Source organism: Galeopterus variegatus, unplaced genomic scaffold (assembly GCF_000696425.1).
Source record: "Galeopterus variegatus unplaced genomic scaffold, G_variegatus-3.0.2 Scaffold5130, whole genome shotgun sequence".
NCBI classification, from domain to species: Eukaryota; Metazoa; Chordata; class Mammalia; order Dermoptera; family Cynocephalidae; genus Galeopterus; species Galeopterus variegatus.
The window spans coordinates 1-23271 of record NW_007731241.1 but is presented as its reverse complement, the minus strand read 5'-3'; the positions used below and the strand labels follow the sequence as shown (position 1 = coordinate 23271).

At 44.4% G+C, this 23271-nt stretch overlaps 2 protein-coding genes across 2 annotated transcripts in view; one reads left to right on the top strand and one right to left on the bottom strand.

Annotated features, from left to right (window-relative positions):
• LOC103604412 (serine/arginine repetitive matrix protein 4-like) overlaps positions 1–21083 on the top strand; it is a gene marked incomplete at its 3' end in the record, with an annotated part of 121241 nt that extends 100158 nt beyond the window's left edge. Inside the window, exons 2-3 of the mRNA XM_008588964.1 lie at positions 14678–14824; positions 20997–21083. Of these exons, the coding sequence (XP_008587186.1) occupies positions 14678–14824; positions 20997–21083 (234 nt within the window). The remainder of the gene's footprint in view (positions 1–14677; positions 14825–20996) is intronic.
• LOC103604411 (heterogeneous nuclear ribonucleoprotein A1-like) lies at positions 18379–19594 on the bottom strand. The gene is given in 2 exon segments (XM_008588963.1): positions 18379–19380; positions 19382–19594. Coding segments are annotated over 2 exon segments (849 nt in total). The 3' UTR covers positions 18379–18744.
• Positions 21084–23271: the final 2188 nt, after the last annotated feature.

Genomic DNA, 23271 nt, shown 5'->3' with positions numbered 1-23271 from the left:
TTTTTTTTTTTTTTTTACCAGAATGAGAAATGCAGGTTCTGTGTCAGAAATCATTGCAAATTCCAAATTAGTGAGGTTTCATGGTCCTCGGAAAGGTGCTGGAGGGAAAATTGGTCAACGGGGTGTTTTTTAGCTGTCAGAGCAAGCTAGCTGATTGATTGAGTGTCTCGGTCAATAGACTGTGCAGACAGCAGCCAGGAACCAGGCACAGGCGAGGAAATAGGGAGAAGACTGAACACCAGTCAGCATGGGGAAGGCGAAGACATGATCAGCAGTGGAAAGGGACCTAATTACACCAAAAGCTTTGTAGACATCGTCTGTCTGCATTGCAGAGCCATGCTCAGTCTGGAGAGCAGATATACCTAGCCACAGTCTCTTGAGAACTCTGGGCTCCCTCACTTGCTTGGCTCTGTGTCCTTAAGCAGGTCACTACATCTCTCTGAGACTCTGTTTTCTTATCTAAAAACAACCCTTACAGTACCTACTTCAAGAGCTTAATATGGGACTTTAAAAAAAATAATGGGTTTTAAATGTCTGATGAGGTGGTTAGCACATAGTAGATGCTCAATAAATCTGAGGTCCGTTTACTCTGACAGTGTGTTGAAGAAGTTGGTACACCCATGCCTATGAATTTACACGTTGTGTTTGAAGGCTACAACTCTCATCCCTAAATTGTAAGCAAAATGGGCTGTGTTGATAGGTTCTGTGCCCTATTCTGCCACCCCCCCAAATATGTTCAGAAAGAGACAAAAAAATGGGGATGACTTAGATCCAAAGAAGAATCTGATTCTCAAAAATCCTGGAACTGGAGAGCTCTTCAGAGGTCATTGCGGCCAGTGCCCTGACTTCAGGCTTCTCCAACTATTCCAGGCAAACTGGAAGCCATGTCCTCCTCAGAGATGATTGGGAAAAAATAGTCCATGTGGACTCCTCACCAAGCAGAAATTCTTTGTCATATTGGAGCTACCAAGCCTCTTTCAATACTAATTGCAATTACAATTACAATAATAAGACATTGTGCTTAGCTTAATAAATATTTCCCACAACCACCCCAATACATAAGGTATTATTATCCCCATTTTTAAAATGAGAAAGCTGAGGCTTAAATAGATGGGGAACCTTGCCCAAGGTAATGCAGCAAAATCTTGGAGGGATTTACAACATGATGCTAGAGCATCGTGGATTAAAGAATTTATTCCTACGGGAGGAAGGGCAGTGCGGGTTCAGAGAAGGAAGGTGCAATAGTTGAGCTGAGCCTTGAAGGATGAGTGAAGCTTCTCCCGGTAGAGAAGGGTAGGGAGGGCACTCTGGGCAGAGGGATCAGCCTGCGCAAAGACAGAGGTTGGGAGACTCTGTCCCAAAGCCTATTTACGATGAATAATTACAATTACGATGACAGCACTGATTAACTGCGTACTCAGCACCAGGAATGGTGTTGAGCACTTGGCGTGCACCATCTCTACAAGCTGGACACTGTCACCATCCTCTTTTGCAGAAGAGAGACGAAGTGACTTGCCCATCACAGCTTGAAAACAGCAGAACCAGCTTTTGAGCTCAAGTCTGCCTGATTCCAAAGCTCCTGGTGGTTGCTGGTTGTGGAGTCCCTGCCTGTTGTCAACAAGAAACCATGCAGACTAAAGAAACCTCTGCCCACCTGGTGGGGAGGGAGCTGTTCTGAAATATCCTAGTTTGTTTCTGCTGCAACCTCCCCTCACCCCCACACTCCCACCCCACCCCAAGTCCTCTTGGAGCCAAGGGGAACCCATCAAAGTTTGTGGGAGATAATCATGAAGCTGACTGCCTAATAAAGATAAAGCTTTCTAATAAAACTACAATCCTGAGGTAATGGGTTTGACTTTTAAAAGGCAGATAAAAGTCCCAATGGAGGGACAGACCTTTCCCATCAACTCCTTACGCAGAACCACTGTGGAGGAGCCATTTCCTACAGGTGGGACAGCTGGACGTCTGGGCTGGCACTGAGAAATGACTATTTCCACGTAAAGCCAGACGTCTACTCTTTTCAGAGCTCCAGCTCTCCCACAGGGAATCCTTTGTCAGAGAAGAAGAATAGCAAAGGATGGAGCCTCTGGGATAAGCCCAAAGGCGGGCAAATGGAAAGGGTGTGATCTGAGAGCTCGCCCATGATTGGTGCGGGAGTTACAGAGGCGGAGTCTTCTGAGAGCTTTCTGCTGATTGGTGGACTTGGTATGGCGCAACCTCCCCATGCCGCCTGCAGTCATCATCAAGGTCATTATCACCACCACCATCATCGGGTCACATATACCGAGCATTTGTTATGCGTTTGGGAAATGCACTAAGCATTTCACAACTGCCTTATGAGGCAGTTAATATATTAATATCAATATTAATATTTTCCTGGTAGAGAAGTGTAGCGAGGGCATTCCGGGCAAAGGGATCAGCCTGCACAAAGACAGAAATATTAATTTCCGTTAATATTTCCCATCCCAGATGGAAAAACTGAGGCTCAATGATGTTAAATAACTTCCTGTGGGAAGTAGATATCAGAACTGTGGTTTCTAGAGGTGGGAAAGGGGGTGGGGGGTTAGTGAGAGATTGGTTAATGGACACAAAGAATGATTACGTTTTGTAATGATGAGCATGCTAATTATCCTGATGTGATCACACATTGTACACAGGCATTGATATTCAACTCTGTACCCCACAAATATGTATAATCAATTGTTTCAATAGAAAAGAATGCTGTATAATATATATATATATATATATATTTTTTTTTTTTTTTTTTCCTTTTTGTCTTTTTTCGTGACCGGCAACGGATCGCAACCCTCAGTGTCGCGCCCGTACCGGACCAGGACCAGCAACGGGATCGCAACCCTCGGTGTTGCGCCCGCACCTCGCTCAGCCAGTGAGCGGCCGGTCTGTATGTGGGATCCGAACCCTCGGCGGGAGCGCCGCCACACTTCCCAAGTGGCGCACTGTAGCAGCGGGCTGGCCCAATATATTTATATATTTTTAAAAAAATAATTTGGTGTAAATTTCTTTTACTTTGTTAACAGAACAGCTCAAACTTGGTAAATTATTTATTCTTATTTAACAAAACATAACTTTTAAAAACTGATTAAAAAAAAAAAGGAAAAGGAAATTTCCTGTGGGTCACACAGCCAGAAAGTGGCAGAGCAGAGATTCAAACGCATGTCTGTCTGACTCCAGACAATACAGTGTTTAACCATTGTTTTGCATTTAATAGTTTGATAGAGAAAAACTTGGTCTGGGTCTATGTCTTAGATGGAATTCACAAGGAATAAAGCCTGAGACAGGAACTGGGGTGCACATGACTTATTGAGGGTGTGCTCTCAGGTCAAAGGGAATGAGCAAACAGTATCCGGCTTGAGGGGAAGAAAGTTAAGGAAAGATGTAGTTTCAGCTGCAGTCAAACCTCAGCCTGATGCCGGGGAAACTCCAGAGTGTGAATTGCCCCACAGAATTGTTCCCCAGTTGCAGCAAGGGAGCAGGTCTTTTGTGCACTTATGTCAGTTAGTCATTGGCTATGGGCTGCCCTCCTTCCAAGGGTGGGCATAACCTTCTGGAAGGGGGCATTAATGAGGCATGCCAGCACTACCAGCAGTCTAACAAAAAGGATCTAGGGTCTGATCAACAGCATCCTCTACAGCTGCAGAAGAACAAAGCAACAGTCCCTGCTGAGCCCTTAACTTGCAGAATTTCCTTGAGTGTAGCGCTTGCCCGCTGTGGATCAGGGCTTCTCCAGGCCTGGACTCAACATCCTGCAAGGGCTGGCCTAGCTCTGACAATGTCCAACTCTGTGATGTGGCAACACAGCCACTGACTGAGGGGCAATATCAGTTTCTGTAACCTGGGAGGAGAGACAAGGGGTCCCTCCGGTGGCTCTGACAATATGAGGCGAGATGTCTGACAGCTTCCCCCTCTGAAGCCCTTTATCTTACTTCTTGCTATGTTATTTTAAAACTAACGAGCCCAGACCTCAGGAGCTCACTGCCTGCCATTGAGATTTGTGGCTTGTCTGGTCTGTCTTCTCTGCAGATCTCAGCACAGCTTACCCTGCTTGTTAGGAATTTTCTCCCAAAACTCAGCATCTTGTGCCAGAGGCACACATGCGTGTGTGTGTGTGTGTGTGTGTGTGTGTCTGCAGCAGCACAAGTCCTAACTGAGCTATCCTCTCCGAAGTCCCCTGTCTGTAGTTCTAGCTGATAAAAGGATCCAGTGGGTGACACCACAGCACGTGTGTGTGTGTGTGTGTGTGTGTGTGTGTGTGTCTGCAGCAGCACAAGTCCTAACTGAGCTATTCTCTCCGAAGTCCCCTGTCTGTAGTTCTAGCTGATAAAAGGATCCAGTGGGTGACACCACAGCGCAGAGACAGACAAATTCATCCCTGGGCTATTGAGAGAAGAAAAGCTAGGACACCGCATAGAATGGGGAAGGGTCATTTCCAGGTACTTAAGTAGCTACTTAGCGTGGTGGGGGGGAGCCAAGGCCCCAGTGTAGGAGCATCTCCTGGTACACTCAAGGGCACTACAACCTCCTGCCTCTCTCCCTCCCAGAATCCCTTAGCCTTGGGTTGTTTGGGGAAAGGAATCAGAATCAGTTGTGAGTGGGTCCCCAGAGGCAAGCTTTGCATGTGAGGCTAGAGACCAGTGTGGCCTGGGAAGTGTGGCTGGTATTTAAAGTGCCACCATGTTCCAGATACTGTCGAAGCGTGGGACACGTATCATCTCATTTCATTCTCACAACAGCCCTGTGAGGTGAACACAACTCATGATTTCACCAGAGAGGTCAGTGGATTTGCCCAAGGTCACCCAGCTGGTGAGTGGCCAGGCAGAATCTATCTGATGAGTCTAAACTCTACCAACCCTCCTGGACCAGTGACTTGGTCCCCTCTGTGCAGCTTGCCTTGCTTCCTCCAGGTAAATGTGCCTTCTCCTCTCTCAGAACATCTTCTTTCTCAGGCCACTTTCACTTCTGGGTGAGAGTTTCTTATGTACTTGCTGCATCACTTCCTCTCAACTGTGGCCTTGAGGAAGGGACCCATCTGGGTCATCTTGAAATGACCCTCCACCAGGAGTAAAATGATGCTTAGCAGATGAGTGAATGAGTAGCTGACGAATAAATGGATTAATGAATGCATAAACAATAAATGAATCACTGCATCTAATGAATGATTTGGAGCTGTCAACCACTTTAAGAATATATTTTAAAAGCCAGTCCCCCAGGCTGGGACACTTCTATTGAGCTATCTTGTTATTCCAAAAACCCACTGGTACAATATCATTAGAGCTTACCTCCGTCCCCAGCTTCCCACCTCTATCTAGCCAGGTGCTCCTTCTTACTTCCAGAAGATCCAGCCTCCTGGCTTTAAATTCTGTCTAAATGTTAACATCACTCAAATGTATTTCCCAGCTCTGATCTCTTCTCTGGACTCCAGGCTCGTGTATCCACCTGCCCACCTGCCATCTTCTCATAGATGTCTAATTGGTATCTCAAAACTAGCATGTCCAAAACTGAGCTCCAGAGGTCCCTTCCAAAACACCCTTCTCCACCTGCAGTTGTCCCCAGCTCTGTAATTGGCAGCAATAGCTGTTCAGGTGCTTAAACCAAAAACCTTGGAGTCATCCCTGACCCTTCTCTTTCACACTCCATATCCAATCCACGCAAAAACTCTGTTGATCCTACCTTCAGTATATGTCCAGAATCCAACCGCTTCTCAGCACTACAGCAGCAATGCCCAGCCACCATCTTCTCTTGTGTAGGTTACTGTAGTCATTTCTTCACCAGTCTTCCTGCATTTATTCCAACTCCTTTGCTGTATACACTCAGCAAGATGCCAGAGCAGGGATCATTTAAAACCTAAGCCAGATCATGTCCCTCCTCTGCTCAGAACCCTCTGATGGCTTCTCATTTCACTGGGAGGAAAGAACCAAGTTCTTGCAATAGCCCACCAGACTTCCCATGATCTGGTCCTTCGCTACTTCTCTTCCTTGCCCATTCAGCTCCAGCTACACTGCTATTCTTCAGTGCATCTAGTATGTCCCTGCCTCAGGACCTTTGTGCTGGCTGTGTCCTCTGCCTATTATGTTCTCCCAGGCATGCTCAAGACTCACTCCCTCATCACTTTCAAGTTTTTGCTCAAATGTCACCTTCTCAGTGACGACTTCTCCAATCACTCCATTTAAAATTGCACCTCCCTCCCAGTTGTATTCCCTCTCCCTTATCCTGTTCTCTATCTTTTCTCCGTAGCACTAATCACTTTCTAATAGTCTACATATTTATCACTTAATTATGTTTATTTTTTGTTCTCCTCAATTCTCCATCCACTGCAGTAGAATGCAAGCTCCACCAGATAGGAAGTTTCTTCTGTCTTATTCCCTGTTGTGTCTCCAGTGCCTAGAACATAGTAGGCATTCAATAAATATTTGCTGAATGAGTGACTGAATAAAGAATAAGTGAACAATCCCTGGCAGCACCTCTTGGAACCATTTGTCACTCCCCCAGGTCTTGTACTAAAGCTCCTCCTGCCTTGGGCTGAGAGTGTCTTACTAGGCTGAGAGCTTTTTCCCTCTTCCCAGCAGACTCTTGCTTGCTTGGTTCCTTCTCCAGCAGTGGCTGTGATGATGCCCAAGCTCACCTGGCACAATCCCTCCTATGGCAAGAAAATATAATCGACACCTCACCCTCCACAGAGAAATCCAAACCCTGTCTGCAATTCCAGCTCATAGAAATGTCCTGAAGGGGTGCTGGGCTGGAGTGAGAGATGTTATTCTTGTCCTTCTTGTCCACGATGAAAGCTTAGCAGAATCGGGCCTTGAACTCAGGCTAGTAGGACTCCAGGACCTGTGCACTTTCCCAGCATCAACTCACTACCTTTCTCAACCTGTTCAAGTGGCATACCACGCGTTTTAGAACTTAGCCTATTTCCAAGTTGGGGACAGCCTGCACTTTAGGCAGTCCCAACAGTCAAATCCAATCCTCTTCTCAGCAGTTTGATCCCTCACTAGTCAAATAGGCAATTGATAGGCCAGCCTGCGGATGGAGAAATGACTGGATGGGATGGGGACTGATTGGAGGGCAGAGAATGGATGTGTTCTTTGATGAGAGTTCAAAACCCAGCAGGTTGGGAGCCTGACCTACTTGACTGAGCTGAGCAAGAAATGCTGAGCTGTTTTTTCTCCATATGGCTCTTCTGTCCTTTGACCTGAACTTGAGAACCGGGCAATTATTGATATATGAGAGTGTTTGCCACACATTCACACACACACATACACATGTTCACACACACACACTTGCTCTCAGCCCTGAGAACTGAGCTAAACCATTCTCATAAGTTGTGTGAAGAGGGAGTATGATAGAGGGCTGTGCTTGTCTGTGTAGGTCAGTGCTCAGGATCAAGTCCAAATCCTTTGGAGAATCTAAAGTCTGGTTACTCAAAGTGGTCCACAGAGCAGCAGCATCACCTGGGAATTTGTTAGAAATGCAGAAGGTCAGGCCCTCACCCAGACCTACTGAATCAGCATCTGCCTTCTAACAAGATCCCAGCTGGTTCATGTACACATTAAGGCTCGAGGAGCACCTATCTTCATGGCCCTGAAAGATCCAGCCTGTGTCTTCCTCTCGTCTCAATTCTTGCCTTCCATTCTTCACCCCAACTGTCTAACTTATCTAACTTAACTGCATCCTCTGCAGTTATGTGAAGATGCACTGCTGTGTCTTGGTGCCTTTGCACATGCTAATTCTTTTTGCTTCACTCTGTTGGCCAGTTTCCATCCATCATTCCATGGCCACCTGCCCACATTCCCCAAGCTAGGTTAGGTGCTCTCTCTGTGGTTCCATGGCCCCCTAAGCTTCTCTCTAACAGAGAACTTACTATAGCCACATTGTAATTTTCAGTTTAGGATCTGTCTCCCTTTTTTGGGTGAAAACTCCTTAAGGGCAGAGACCACATCTTAGTTACTTCAGGGTCCTTGATAGAAAACTCCTTAAGGGCAGAGACCACATCTTAGTTACTTCAGGGTCCTTGATATCTGATGCTAAGTCGATGTACAGTAAACAACAGCCGAATAATAAATGAAATAATAAAGAAAATGCCAGCCTCACAAAACTTCCTCTTGTTTTCATTCAGTTTCTACTAAAATGAGCATTACTGCCCTCACATCCAAATGATATCTCCCACAGCAGCTCTCTGGAATTACCAGTCTTCCCCCAAGCTCTGATGCTTTTTCCAATCTGGACAGCAAAGCTCAAAGGGTAACGGCTCCTGCAGATTACCTCCAACCAGGCTTAATTAACTAGATTAACCTTGAAAAGGATTTGGAGTGCCAAGACCTCAGTCCAGGATATTAATGTAACCCAGAGGGAAGTCTCAGGAGCCAAGGCACACTTCGGTTAAATCCATCTTGTCCCTGGGCTAGGTCATCCCCATGATGAGTCTTGGGCTTTCTGGTAAACTCACAAGCATGAGAATCCGGGCCTTCAATCTCTACCAAAGCAGCAAGTTGTGGGTGTCTGGTTAAGGGTAGGGACAAGGATGGATCATTCTCAGTTCTGGGGATAAGTATAGAACAAGTACCTGGGGCATGAGCTTTGGATGGGAAGCAAGTCCCTTTGCCACTCCAGGTTTCAATGTCTTCAGCTATGCAAGGGAGGTAGGCTGACCACTCTGCACATCTTACAGAGAGTTGTCAGCATCAGTTGAGACACTGGATTAGAAATTGCCCTACACACAAGAGAAGCTATTAGTGGGATGGAGGCAATTAGTGTCAGGGAGGCCCCCAATCTAATGGCCAAGAGCCATTTCTGTTTGTGAAATATAAGATTCAGGCCAAATCTTGAGATATAGATCCTCTCCAAACACATAAGGCTAGTCTCTGTCTTACAGGGAAATTACTACGATTCACCCTCTGCCCTCACTTATCACTCTCTTACATTTTCAAAGTGTTTTCCAGATTCCTCTCCTTTCTTCTCAGTTGATTCTTGTACACAGGCAGAACAGCTGGTGTTCTTGCCATGTAATATCTCTGGGTCTCAGTTTCTCCATCTGCATAGTGGGGATAACAATGCCTGCTCATAGGTCTCTTTGGAAGCTTCAGTAAAAGGATGTGTGAGAAGTGCTGGCACACAGTAGGTGCTTGATACATGCTAGCTACCCTTATGATCAAGTGACGTGGAAAGAGCACTGGACTGGGGAGTCAAAAGGCCACAGTTCTGATGTGAGTCACTGTGTGGCCTTGGGCAAGTCTGCTTGCCTCTCAGGGCCTGTTTCCCCTCTCTGCACAGAAGTGAGCTGGAACTGGGGCCCTTCCTGCTCCAACACTGTTTGTCTCTGATTCCCAAAACAGTGTTGAACTCAATCTAGTGCTTGGGGCATGGGGATCTGTGCCCAAACCTGGGCCGAATGAACACTTTGATGGGAGCAATGGCCAGATCAGCCTGTGAGCAGATGCTTTGATGGGGGAGGCAGGGAAACAGCTAGGGAGCTAGGCATCTTCGAGAGTCTTGCAGAAAGTTCAGCCCTGACTCTTATCGAAGGCTTGGAATCTGCCAGTTGCCATGACTACAGAGAGCAGCATCTAAGCTCCAGGTTGCTGATTAGCAGGAGCGGAGTGGGAAGGCCTTGGGGAATTCAGCGCTCGTGGCTCCCTCCCTCCCTCTGTGAAGTGGAGTGTGCTGGCCCTTGACTCCACTGTTTTAGCTGTCCCCTGAAGATCTTGACTTTCTTTTAAGTATTTTTTTAATGCAATATCAAAGGGCTATGTGGTGAAAATGAGGCAGCTGCTGGTACTCCTTAGCAAAGATGGAACACAGAATTTTTAAAGCCCTGCAAGGATGCAAAGCTGGAGGCGGGGAAGGGAGATGCGTGGAGGTTTAGAGGAGAGGGATCATTGCAGAGGTCTGATTCCACTGAAGTGCAAAGTGACCTTGGACTGGTCCTCTTCCCTGGACCTCTGTTTGTTTATTTGTAAGAAGAGGTTGAATCTGATATGTGGTTCCCACACAGTATCTATCATCAGAATTCATTTATTGATTCATTCATTCATTCAACAAACATTTATTAAGCAAAAATAATGGGGATTTGGTGGTGAGAAAAGAGGTTTATTCCCCCTCTTATGAAGCTTACATTCTAGTCCAGAAGACAAACAGTTGACAAATAAATATATAAAATGACCCTTTCAAATAGTAACTGTGGTTATGAAGAAAGACATAGCAGGCTACTGTGATTCCCATCACAGGTAAAGAGGGGTCTGGGAGGGCCTTGCTGAAAAGGTGACGTTTGAATGAGGAGCTGTGCACTCAAGGAGCTAGAGGAACAGCATGCCAGGTGGAGGCAACAGCAAAGCAAAGACCCTGAGGCAGGAAAATGGGTGACTCGTTTAAGGAACAGCAAGAAGGCCATGTGGATAAAGCAGTGTAAGGGACAGAGAGAGGAGTAGGACATGGGGTTAAAAGTGGGGCAGAAGCCACATCAAGCAAAGCCTTTTAGTCCTAGGAATCACTTTGTATTTTATTCTTGAGTCAGTAAGAAGCTGAATTACCTGGGATGTTCCCTTAAGATGGCAGACTCCCAAGTTTCGCCCCTTTGAGACTCTGACTTATTTTAGCTAGGAAGGGACCTAGGAATCTGTATTTTGAAAAGGGCTTTGGGGGGCATCTAATACTGCGCCAGGCTTGAGAAACCCTGGATGACATGCTCCCCGAGTCTCTTTCAGCTTTAAGAAAGCTGAGAAGCAAAGAGTTAAAATATCTCAAAAAAAAGATCTTAAGTGTTATATTACAGAGGATTTCCTTCTTCCCTTTAGCACTTCCTGTCTGTCTGGTAGAATTAATTATATTTCTGTTTGTTTTATTGCCAAATCCCAGGTGGGGTACCCAATCCCAGAAAGGTGAAACCAATATTATTAGAGAAAGAGAACAATCTATCTCTTCAAGGAGTATAAAGTTACATAGATTTCCACAAGTACGTTATATCTTTCCTCCATTGCCAGATTTCCCTATCGCTGATTCTGACCTCCACTGCTGGCAATGATGGGTGAGATGTTCTCACCCTAAGACTTGTGCCCCAGTGCTCTGGCAGTGACATCTGCCAGGATTTCCTACACTTTGAATAACACATTTGCCTCTATCCCCTCCACTGGACACGTCACTAAGACCCTCCACCCAACACCAGCACTACTCACCATGTGTCTATTCACTGCCAAATGCCTCACATCAACTCTCAATTTTTGCCTGTCATGAGATGGCCTCTGGTCTAGATTTGTGTCTTGTTTTCCTATAATATCCCAGAGAGTCCAAAATTCCATTTTTTTGTTTCTCCAAGTGAAGGCTCTGCTGGGTAATACATACAAGTTGATAAGCTCACTGATAACTTTTCCAAGACAAATATCAGGTAGAATAGAGAAGAAATTGACTGAACAGTCCATACAGATGGAAGCATTAGCTGGTCTATGTGCCCTCTCTGGGCATCCATCCCCACCAACTGCAACAGGAAGGGATTTGTCCAAAGCATCTCAAAAGCCTGTTCTAACTTTTTGAAACAAATGCTCTCTTTGGCCAGTGCATTTGCTCTTTCGTTTATTCATTGAGCAAATATTGCTGAGTGTTTACTAAGCAGCAGGCTCTGGGACATTAAAACATGGTCCTGCTCTCAGGGAGCTCACCATCTAGTGTGAAAGAAGACAATTAAATGACAATAACACATATTACTAAGAGCTATAGTAAGGATAGCAAAGGTTATAATATCCTAGAAAAGGGATCTGCCCATAAGGTTGGTCCCTACACCATCTTTTTTCCATCTCATTAATGACTACTCCATCCTTTCTGCTCAGGCTCAAAACCTTGGAGTCATCTTTGACTCCTCCCCTTGGCTGACTCTCTTACTTCCCACATTTAATCAGCAGCAAATGATGTTAGTACTACTTTCAAAAATTGTTAAAGTCTGACCACATCTCATCACCCCCATTGCTACTACACTGATCTGAGCCTGGATATTGCAGCAGTCTTCCTGTCTCTGCCCTTTTCTTCCTTCAGTCTAGTAGAGTGATTCTTCTCAAATGTAAGCCAGACTATGACTCTTTGTTCAATAGGCTTCCCATCTCAGCTACGTAGAACCCAAAGGTCTTCCCACAACCTGCAAAGACCTGATCTCTTATCTCATCTCTTACCATTCCAGTGCTTTCTTTTTGTCCTTATATATGGCAAGGGTCTTTGAACTTGCTATTCCTTCCCACCTCCCACTTCCCACAGATACCTGTGTAGAAGTTATATACTACTGCACAGCAAACTACCCCAAATATTTGTGGCTTAAATCAAGAATAAAGTAATTATGTTTTACAGTTTCTGTGTATCAGGAATTTGGCTGGGTGGTTCTGGCTAAACATCTCCCATGGATTGTGGTCAGATGTCAGCCAGGTCTGTAGTCTCATCTGAAGGCTTGACTGGAGCTGGAGGACCCACTTTCAAGGTGGCTAACTCACATGTCTGGCAAGTGGGCGCTGGCTGCTAGCATGATGCTTCAGTTCCTTGCCATGTGGACCTCTCCATGGGGCTGCTTGAGTGTCCTCATAACATGGCAGCTGGTTCCACCCAGAGTGATCAATCCAAGAGAGCAAGACAAAGCTGCCTTTTGTGACCTAGTCTTGAAAATCACTCACTACCACTTCTACCACATTCTATTCATTAGAGGTGAGTCACTAAGCTCATCCAATATCCAAAGGAAAAGAAATTAAGTTCCATCTTTTGATAGTAGGAGTGTCAAGGAATCTGTGAACTCATTTTAAACCACCTGAACTTCAAGGTTAGTCCCTAGGCCTTAAAGTCTTCACTCCATTGTTACCCCTCAGAAACACCTTCCTTGATTACTGTGTACAAAACATCAGCCACCCCCTCCCATTTCCTAGCCCTGCATGCCACTCTAGTCTCATCATAATTTATTACCATTTGACAGGCCATATTTCTACTTGCTTGTGTGTTTATGATCTGCTTCCCCATCTAGAATGTAAACTCCATGATGACAGGGGACGTCTCTGTCTTGTCCACTGTATCACCACACCTGGAACTGGCCTGGAAACATTGTAGACATTCAGGGAATGGGGGTGAATGAATGAAGGTTGGCCTTGGCCAGGATGAGTATGGGAGGAAGCAAGCCTTGTCAGTGTCTGGATAGACATTGCAAGCTTTGATTTGTTCAATAGGAGCCAGGACAGCATTGCACGTGGACAGATGGACAGGAGCAAAGGCATGAAAATGGAAACCTCATAGTAGGAGAAGTGGGGCAGGGAGGCTCAGGGAAAACTGAGGCTGAGTAAGATGGAAGGGAGTTCGGGAAGCATGGGGTTGGCAGTGAGGAGGGCTGAGCGTTAGAATCTCCGTCCTTCCTGGGCTTGCAGTATCTCCCAGTTCTGCTTCTAAAGATGCACCAATAAGCAGCTGACAGAGATGGATGTGTTTTGCTGCCTTTCCTTCAATATTGACTGGACTTGGCCTGCTCTCCTGGCAACGCTAAAGAGCCAGAGGCTTATCAAATGCATTAATCCTGAGTCATAAAACAAATTTTGATGCACAGGCTGCAAGAGACTCGTGCATAAGAAATGCTAATGCCTTTAATCAATGCTTGTCCTGGGGTCTGAAGGCAGGGTGAGCAGGGAGGGGTGCTCAATGGGTGGTGTCAAGTACACCTGTGACTCTCAAAGTCCTGACTCCTCCCACTTAGGAGCCAGGAATTTGAGTGACAGTCTCTTCAAAGGCTGAATTATTAGGCAACTTCTTTTCTCTCTCTGGGACTCAGATAAAGAGGTGGGACTCATAGGTGACTCCCCAGTATAATCGGAGCTTATGTTAGTGGCAGAGGAGGGGACTTCAGGCCTTCATGGGAACTGTTAACCCAAGTAGCCTGTTAACCCAAGTGACCTTGTACCTGTTAAGGATACCAGATTGGTGGTATGGTTCACAAGGAAGTAAAAGCAAAGGAAAACAGCACTTTTTAGGCCTGTCTGTTTGCATACATTATCTCACTTTATCTTCACAACAACCCAACAGTACATGGACAGATATTATTCCCTATTTTATAATTGAGGAAACTATGATTCAGAGATTTTAAGTGATGGGCCCCAGGTCCTATAGCTACTAAATTCCTATTGAATATAGGTATATGTCTTCCATATACAGATAAGGCAGAGAAATGTAATAGAAATGGCAAAGAATTTCAACTAATACTGTCATGCTTTGGCTTCCAATTTTATCTTGAGAAAAGAAGTGAAGTGCTGCTTTCCAGCATCTCCCTGTGATTTAGGGATAGGCGAGGCTTTGCTGCATTAACAAAAAGACACCTAAATCTGAGTGGCTTAACCTCATTAAGGTTTATTTCTCTCTTACAAAGTCTGATGTGGTTCAGGCATCTCTTCTCCATCGAGTAGCCTCATCTTTCAGAACATGTGGCCTCCAAAGTCACTGCAACAGAGGAAGAAAGAGCTGGGTCAGGCTCACAGATCCTGACTGCCTTGAACTGGAAATGATGGTCATTCCCACTCAGAGACCATCAGCCAAAGATAATCTCATGGACTCAACCTGACTGCAAGGGAAGTTGGGAAATATTAGGAAGTTCCTGAATATTTTATGAACCTTAAGTATCTATGTATATCCTAATACTTTTGTGTTCTTATTTCTTCCCCTGTAGGTCAGAGCCCCAGAGCAGCCCTGTGGTCCCAGCTCAGGATGGGCCCTCAGAAAAACTGGGTCAGCATCTGGCCACTGAGGCCTTGGGCACCAATAACTGGGAGAGAGACAAGGCCTGCCAGGAGCTGGGTCCTGCCAGAGCACACAGGTGAGATACTGCCCTCTTCCTCACTTCAGTCTAATGGGGAGGTTCAAGTTGAGGATCCAGAAATGAAGTTAGCCTCTCTGGCCACTTCTCCCTCCTCTCTTTTGCAAGTTCCTCTCTCAGACCCTTAAATCAGGGGTCAGTAAATTTTCTCTGTAGAGGACTGGACAGTAAATATTTTAAGTATGTCGACCCAGTGGTTTCTGTAACAGCAACTCAATGCTGCCATCGTAGCACAAAAACAGCCATAGATATTATGCAAACAAATAGGCATAGCTGTGTTCTGATAAAACTTTATTTATAAAAAGAGGAGGCAGGCTAGACTTGGCCCATTGGCCATAGAAGGTTTGCTGATTCTCACCTTAAATGATAGACTTCCTCCCCATTTTAATGAGCCACTGACTCCCAAATCATAATTTTAGCTTAGACCTGTCTCCTGAGTTCTAGATCTTTGCATTCATTCTTTAAGTCAGTTATTCACGCAGTGCTTTTTGAGTACTACTACATGATAAATGTAGTGCTAGCACCTGAAGATATGGCATTTTACCTAAGCTCAGAGAAGTAAAGTGGCTTGCCCAAAATATGGCAAGCAGTGAATGGCAGAGTGAAGTTTTGAACTCCAGTCTCTCTGATCCCAAATCCTACACTAAAACCTGTCACATTATCCTGTTGGTGCTAATGAAAAAGCCAATCTATCCTCTGTCTTCTGTTTTCACTTTTGTACCATATACTCAAGAGCGCAGTCTGTCTTTGGCCTCCAAGCCACCACTAGAAGCCCCCCTGGCCTCCCCTGGGGGAAAGTGGGGGGTGCCACAGGCCTCAATCCCACCCCTCCTCCTTCCTCCTTCTTCCATCACATTTCCTTCCCCTTTCCCCCTTCCCCTCCCTCCCAACTGTTCCACAACAACATCCTAGAATGTAGAAAATAGTATTAATAAAATTACATTTTCTAGAAAAAAAAAGAGAGAGAATCTGAATACTTTTACAGCATCATCTTGATAATTCTTCCATCACATTTCCTTCCCCTTTCCCCCTTCCCCTCCCTCCCAACTGTTCCACAACAACGTCCTAGAATGTAGAAAATAGTATTAATAAAATTACATTTTCTAGAAAAAAAAAGAGAGAGAATCTGAATACTTTTACAGCATCATCTTGATAATTCAGCTTTACCACTGGATTAAAGCCTAATCCCTTCTCTGTTGTTAACACACCACTCTCTTACTGCCATGGTCTGGATCCAAGTCCCAGTAACAGGTGGAAAATGAATCCGGTGTCCTTCTCAGTTAAACTCCCTAGATACAACCCCAGCCTCCTTATCTTGAATCAGAGAATGGTAAGGCCATTTTATAGATGGGGAAACTGAGGCCGGTTGATAGCAGGGCCAAGATTAGCCTGAGGATCCCTGACCCTGGTCCAAATTCTACCTGTACATCCTGGAGTTCTCAGTTTACTAAGGTAGAGATCCTAAGCCATATTGAGCACCCACTTGAGAATCAGATGGAATCTATGAGTGCTGTCTTCAGGAAAAATGTATACACTCTAAGGACACTTCGAAAATTCTGTGTACCATTTCAGAAGGTTCATAGACCCCTGAGCCTGACAAACATGCACCCCTAGTTAAGAACCCTGATTCTAGGAGACATGGTTACTGAATTTTGAAGAAGTGTCTTAGGAAGCCGGAGTAGCTTTCACGGATGAAGTCCACCCCTCCACCCAGCCTGCCATCCTGGCTATAAGTGAAGTTCAACATCAGATCTGAAGAATTCTCTCCAGAAAACAGGAAGAAAGTTGCTTCCATGAGAGGCAGAAGGAGATGGAGAGAGAAGGGGAAAGGAAGGGAATTTCCACGCTTTAAAAACATCATTTCCCTCATGGCCAAAGGGGAGTATGTATGTTGTAGAGCCTTGTGTTCAAATCTGACCCCACCACTTACTAACTGAGTGGCCTTGGGCGAGCTCCTTTTCCTCTCTGGGCCTCAGTATTCACAACTATAAAATGGGAATATTGAGACCTAATCCTCAAGATCAAGGTGAGGATTAAATTAGATCAGGCATGTACAAATCACGGCAGTGGGCCCAGAACACAGGAGATCCTCAAAAAATGTTAGTCTCATGGAGACGGAAGAGAAAATGATGCCGTGTTGCCAACTCAATTATATAGTGTCTGGGCCTCTTGCCCCCTTCTTCTCTCTGTGACTGACTCTAACATGATAAAAGCCACAATAATGATGGTAATAAAAATAATAGTGATGACAAAAGTCATAATAATTATAATAGCAGAAGCCTCTTTTACTGTGAACTGACTTTGGGCACATTACGTAAGTCAGCTCCTTTACTCCTGACAACAAATTTATGACACAGGTACCATGTTTTATTCCCATCTTGTAGATGATGAAATGAGACTCAGAGAGGCCCTTGAGCTAGAAAGTCATACAGCTGGACTTAAAGTCCAGATGTGTCTGTTTCCAGAGCCAGCATTTCTCGCTGCTGCATACTTAACTACCACATATTTAACCTGTGCATATTGAACCACTGTATATGTAACCACTGCGTACTTAATCGCTATATGTTTAACCACTGTATAAGTAAATATTGAGCACTTAACCACTGCATACTTAACGTCACATCGTTTACCAGTGTGTACTTAACCACTGCAGATTTAACCACTACACATGTAGCCACTGCATACCTAATCACTATATTTAACCACTGTATACATAGCCACTGAGATCTGAACTACCATGTACTTAACCTTTGCATATTTCACCCGTGTGTACTTAATGTCTGCATATTTAACCACTACGCACTTAATTGCTACACGTGTACCCACTTCATACTTAATCGCTGCAAATTTAGCTGCTGCATACTTAATCACTGTACTTAACCAGTGTATATGTAACCACAGCATACTTAACCCCTGAACACATAACCACAGTGTACTTTATCACTATTCTGCCCCTTCCAGCCCCTCCGGGATGGTACACGAGGAGAACTGGCACAGGGGAAAGAAAGGAGTAGAAGAAATGAGACCTACCTGGGTAAAGGCATTTAGGATTCAATGAGGGGGCTGATTATCCCCACCTCACAGACCTCAAGTCTATCCAAATCAAGGGCTTTCATGGTTTTACCCCATTACTTAAATCTGAGTCTAGGACAGTAGTTCCCAAACCCTGTTCCCCTGAGAACTTGGGGTTCCAGAAGCTAGAGAAATTGACTGAAACCGTGGGACCTTTCCCCATTTTATAAGACACACTTTTAAAGGATTTTTTTCTTCATTATGTCTCCCTTAATTTTTTTCCCTTCAAATACCTGGCAGCTGTTGCAATGGAAGTGTCTATATGCAACAAGATGATTTAACAAGTAGCTAAATTGTTTCATCCATTCATCTCTCATTTGGTCACTCAACAAGTATTTATTAGGCTCTTGCTGTATCAAGCACTTTTTGGAGAAAAAAATCTGGAAGTGGCTCACATTTATGCAAGCAGCCTGTTTGCTTTCTGGATATGTGTACTGTGCTTTATGCTTTATAACATGTAAGCATTAATAACATGTAAGATATTTATTTATTTTTATCTATTTATTTTTTAAAAGACACCTTCATTCAACGTCATGATCAGACTATTACATTTAGCAATCAACAGCATGGGTACAAAAAAAAAAATTCTACATTAAAACCCTTTGTTGAAATGCTTTACACTTTCCACAGAACAGAAACTAAAATAACTTGTACAATTAGTCACAAATACAGTCCTTGAGTTTTTTTGCCCATACACATGCGTATTATCTAAAACATGTCTTCTTTGTAGCAGCTAGGCCCTGCCACCACTGTGCTTGGCTGAGTTCACAAATCTGTTGTAACCTGTAGCTTCCCTGTCACTTCTCTGGCTCTCCTCTCCTACTAAGCTTTTGTTTCTGGGAAGTTAATTAAAACCTCCTGCCACTGCCATAGCTACCGCTGCTGCTGGAGCCACCATAGCCACCTTGATTTAGTGGTTTGACAGTGTATTGTCCCCCACCACCATCAGGGCCAAATCTTCTGCCTCCAAACTTTCCTCCCTTCATGGGTCCAAACTGTGAAAACTGATTGTTGTGATCGCCAAAATCATTGTAGCTTCCACCACCTCCAAAATTGCTCCCATCATTACCAAATCCATTATAGCCATCCCCCCTGCCACCATATCTACCACCACCACAGCTGCCACCAAAGCCACCACGATCACTGAAGTTTCCTCCACAACCAAAGTTGTCATTCCCACCAAAACCACTTCCGTGACCACCACCAAAGTTTCCAGAACCACTTTGACCTCTTTGGCTGAATGAAGCACCAGCCATCTCTTGCTTTGACAGGGCTTTCCTTATTTCACACTTGTGGCCATTCACAGTATGGTATTTCTGAATGACAATCTTATCCACGGAGTCATGGTCATTGAAGGTCACAAAAGCAAAGCCCCTCTTCCTGCCGCTGCCTTGGCCAGTCATGATTTCGCTCACTTCAATTTTCCCGTGCTGTTCAAAGTAATCTCTCAGGTGATGTTCTTCAGTGTTTTCTTTAATATCACCCAATAAAGATTTTCTTCACAGTTAAGTGGGCATCTGGTCTGGGAGAAGCCTCTCTTGAGACAGCCTTCTTTGGTTCCACGACTCTTCCATCCACCTTGTATGGTCCTGCATTCATGGCTGCATCCACCTCCTCCACAGTGGCATATGTGACAAACCCAAAGCCCCTGCAGCACTTGGCGTTTGGATCTCTCATTACCACACAGTCCATTAGCATTCCCCATTGCTCAGAATGGCTCCTGAGACTCTCACCACTCGTTTCAAAGCTCAACCCTCCAAAGAAGAGCTTCTGCAGCTGTTCAGGCTCTTTAGGAGACTCTGACTTAGACACAACGGCAGGGAAGACTTTAATGATGCTTTCTCTGCAGCGTCCATGGACAGAAAGGGCAAGATATTTATTTTTAACCTGCTAAAAGTGACTCTCTTGAAAATACTATTGCTATAACTATATGATTTTTATTTATTAGAGATACAGAAGCCTTAACATATATTCTAATCACTTCATCATTCTTTCTACTAATCATAATGATCCAGATTCTTAAAATGGAATTAAATATAGCAGTATTTTATGATGCTTTGTAAAGAGTTGGATAATTTTCAAGCAATTGGCCACACAAACAAGTTTGAGATGGCAGCTGGTTTTGTGGGAAAGCTTTCAGGGTAAGAATCACACAGGCCTCAATTGAAATCCCAGCTTGGATGCTTTTTAATTGTCTGGCCATAGATGAGTTAATTCAACTTTCTGAGTCTCAGCTTCTTCACCTGTAAAATGAGACAATAAAAATCATACCACCCTCAAAGTGTTTTTGTGTGTATCGGAATATATAAACACTTGGCACATAATAAGTGCATAAATGCTAGTTGTATTACTACTAAAACTATGACAATGATATTATTATTAATATTATGGTTTCCTGGTGAGGTTCAATTGGGTTAGCATGTTTCAATTCCCAAGCAGTTTTTCATTCCAAACCATCTCTCTTTGCCATGGGATAACATTTAAAAATATCCTTGGAGCCTGCCCCAATTAGAAAAGGAGATAACTTGACTTCATTTAACTATAGCCTGAGCATTTGAATTTAATTGAACAGGAAATAATTATTCTTGAAGAGCAGAGGTTTTTGAGGTTCTGTGAGACTATATAAGATATGTATCTCATTACGTTGGACCTCGGCAAATATACTTTTAATAATCAGCTGCTGCTTAACATACCTTCAGCCTCCTATTAAATTTCCAGCAGGAACTACAGACACAATGTGTTGGGGAGGGAGTGAACTGAACTGTAGATTAATTATTTAAAAAGTGATTTATTTACCAAGGTGAGCCATTTGCAAATTCAATAATAAATCTATTATGGAGTAGTTAACCTCTATAACTCTGGTTTAAATAATCAATTGGTGTTTGGGTAACGTACAACGTCTGTCTCATTAGGTTGGCATTAAGTCTTTATTTGAAGCACTTAATCTGAAGGGTGACCAAATCAGCCATGAGATGGTAATTGGGCATTTGCTGTGGGTCCTTGATCCTCCAAGGAACTGGGTCCTTCCTTGGCTGCAACAGACCTGGATGTAGGGTTGGGGAACTCTGGTTCCTCTAATGTCCAACTCTGTTCCCCACAGTGCCTCTCGTGACAAAGACTTGACACCACCGCCATCCTCCAGGGGGAAGAAGAAAAAGAAGAAATCCACCAGGAAGAAGAGAAGGAGGTGAGGACATAGAGGGGAACTGAAATCTTGAAGGTGGAGGATGGGACAAAATAGGGGTAATATGGGTTTTGGAGTGGGTTCAAATCCCCTCTCTGCTTCTTAACTAGTTGTGTGACCTGGGGCATATCACTTCACCTCTCTGTGCCTGTTTCCATTTCTGCAAAATGGTGATAATACCTGCCTCTTGGGGTTTTGCGAGAATTAGATGAGAAATGGAAAGGAAAACAGCTGTCACAGTGTCTAGCACATAGTAAATGACCCATTAGTGAAGGCATAGTCATTACCATGAATATCGAAAGAATTTTGTGAGCACTTACTTGATGTGGAGGACTATGTTAAGCACTCCATTATCTCTTTTAGTCCTGACCACCACCAGGCAAGCATGATTATCCCCATTCTAGAGATGAGAAAATAAAGGCTGAGATAGGTGGTGACAGAATCCACAGGGACTTGATCCCAGGCTCCTCAGTTAGTTCCACTACACCCACCTACCCAGTTAAAAGCCCAGGATAACGGACTGTAGATGTTTTGCCAGCTATTGACTCTTTCGTACCCTGTGCATTTTTTTCTATGTGCAATTCCCTTGAGTTTTTTTTATTTAAAAATATTTCCAGATTTTCTTATTAGCTACCATTAACTAGACTAAAAGTACGTCCAGCGATGCAGTGGCGGGCTTCCCGCAGGGCTGCGAGATGAGAACCACACCAAACCTCCACGGCAGTATTTACAGATGCCTGCAGGGGGCAGCAGAGAAAATGGTGATAATACCTGCCTCTTGGGGTTTTGCGAGAATTAGATGAGAAATGGAAAGGAAAACAGCTGTCACAGTGTCTAGCACATAGTAAATGACCCATTAGTGAAGGCATAGTCATTACCATGAATATCGAAAGAATTTTGTGAGCACTTACTTGATGTGGAGGACTATGTTAAGCACTCCATTATCTCTTTTAGTCCTGACCACCACCAGGCAAGCATGATTATCCCCATTCTAGAGATGAGAAAATAAAGGCTGAGATAGGTGGTGACAGAATCCACAGGGACTTGATCCCAGGCTCCTCAGTTAGTTCCACTACACCCACCTACCCAGTTAAAAGCCCAGGATAACGGACTGTAGATGTTTTGCCAGCTATTGACTCTTTCGTACCCTGTGCATTTTTTCTATGTGCAATTCCCTTGAGTTTTTTTTATTTAAAAATATTTCCAGATTTTCTTATTAGCTACCATTAACTAGACTAAAAGTACGTCCAGCGATGCAGTGGCGGGCTTCCCGCAGGGCTGCGAGATGAGAACCACACCAAACCTCCACGGCAGTATTTACAGATGCCTGCAGGGGGCAGCAGAGAGCAGTGCCTGGATGCCTCCGGTCTCAGCTCCAGGTTTTCTGGAACCTTGTTTCCAGGACACCTCTTTAGCCTAGTTCTAAAGGGACAGGTCTAAAGAGGACCCAGAGCAGAATGTGGGTAAAGACCCTGAACTCCAGCCATTGTAGGGTAGGGGATGGAATTGGGACAAGTGGCATGAGTTTCCTGATTTTAGGGGTGGGCCAGAAATACTTCATGGAAGGAAACTGTAGGCATCAGGATTCACTAATTCAGTCAATAAATGTCCACTGAGCATGTGTTTGGGGACAGGCATTGTGATTCCTTAAGTGTCGAGCTGTTCCTCAGCCAATTCCCTCTGTAGAGATGTTTTGTTTGACTCGCAAAGTGTCATTTTAATTTTTTTTTTCCTCTTTTTAACTGGTAGCCAACATTTAAAAATCAGGAAATTTCATATGAAAATATGGATTTCTGGAGCTTTCTATTGAAAAGGCAGGCCTGAATTCCCACACAGGACCCTCGGCTGATCTGAGAAGCAGCCCCTACCTCCAGTCAGATATTTTCTGGTTCACCACAGTCTTCACCACTCCCTACTGTATTCCACCCAGCCTGCTTCATCATTTGTTATCTAAGAGGCTCCTGTCTGCATTGAGTTTTCAGCTTCTGATCTGTTTCAACCCTGTTCTTTTGTCAGTGGGGAAATAAGAGACCTAGAGATGAGCTGTGACATGCCCATCGTGACTCTGAGCTGGTGGTGAGTCAAGATTAGAACTTGGGTCACCTGAGCCTCAGTCTTGAGTTATCACTATGGACTTAGGGTAGCTCTGTTTCTTAGGTAACCCTTTGGTGGCACCACCCATGCTGCTACA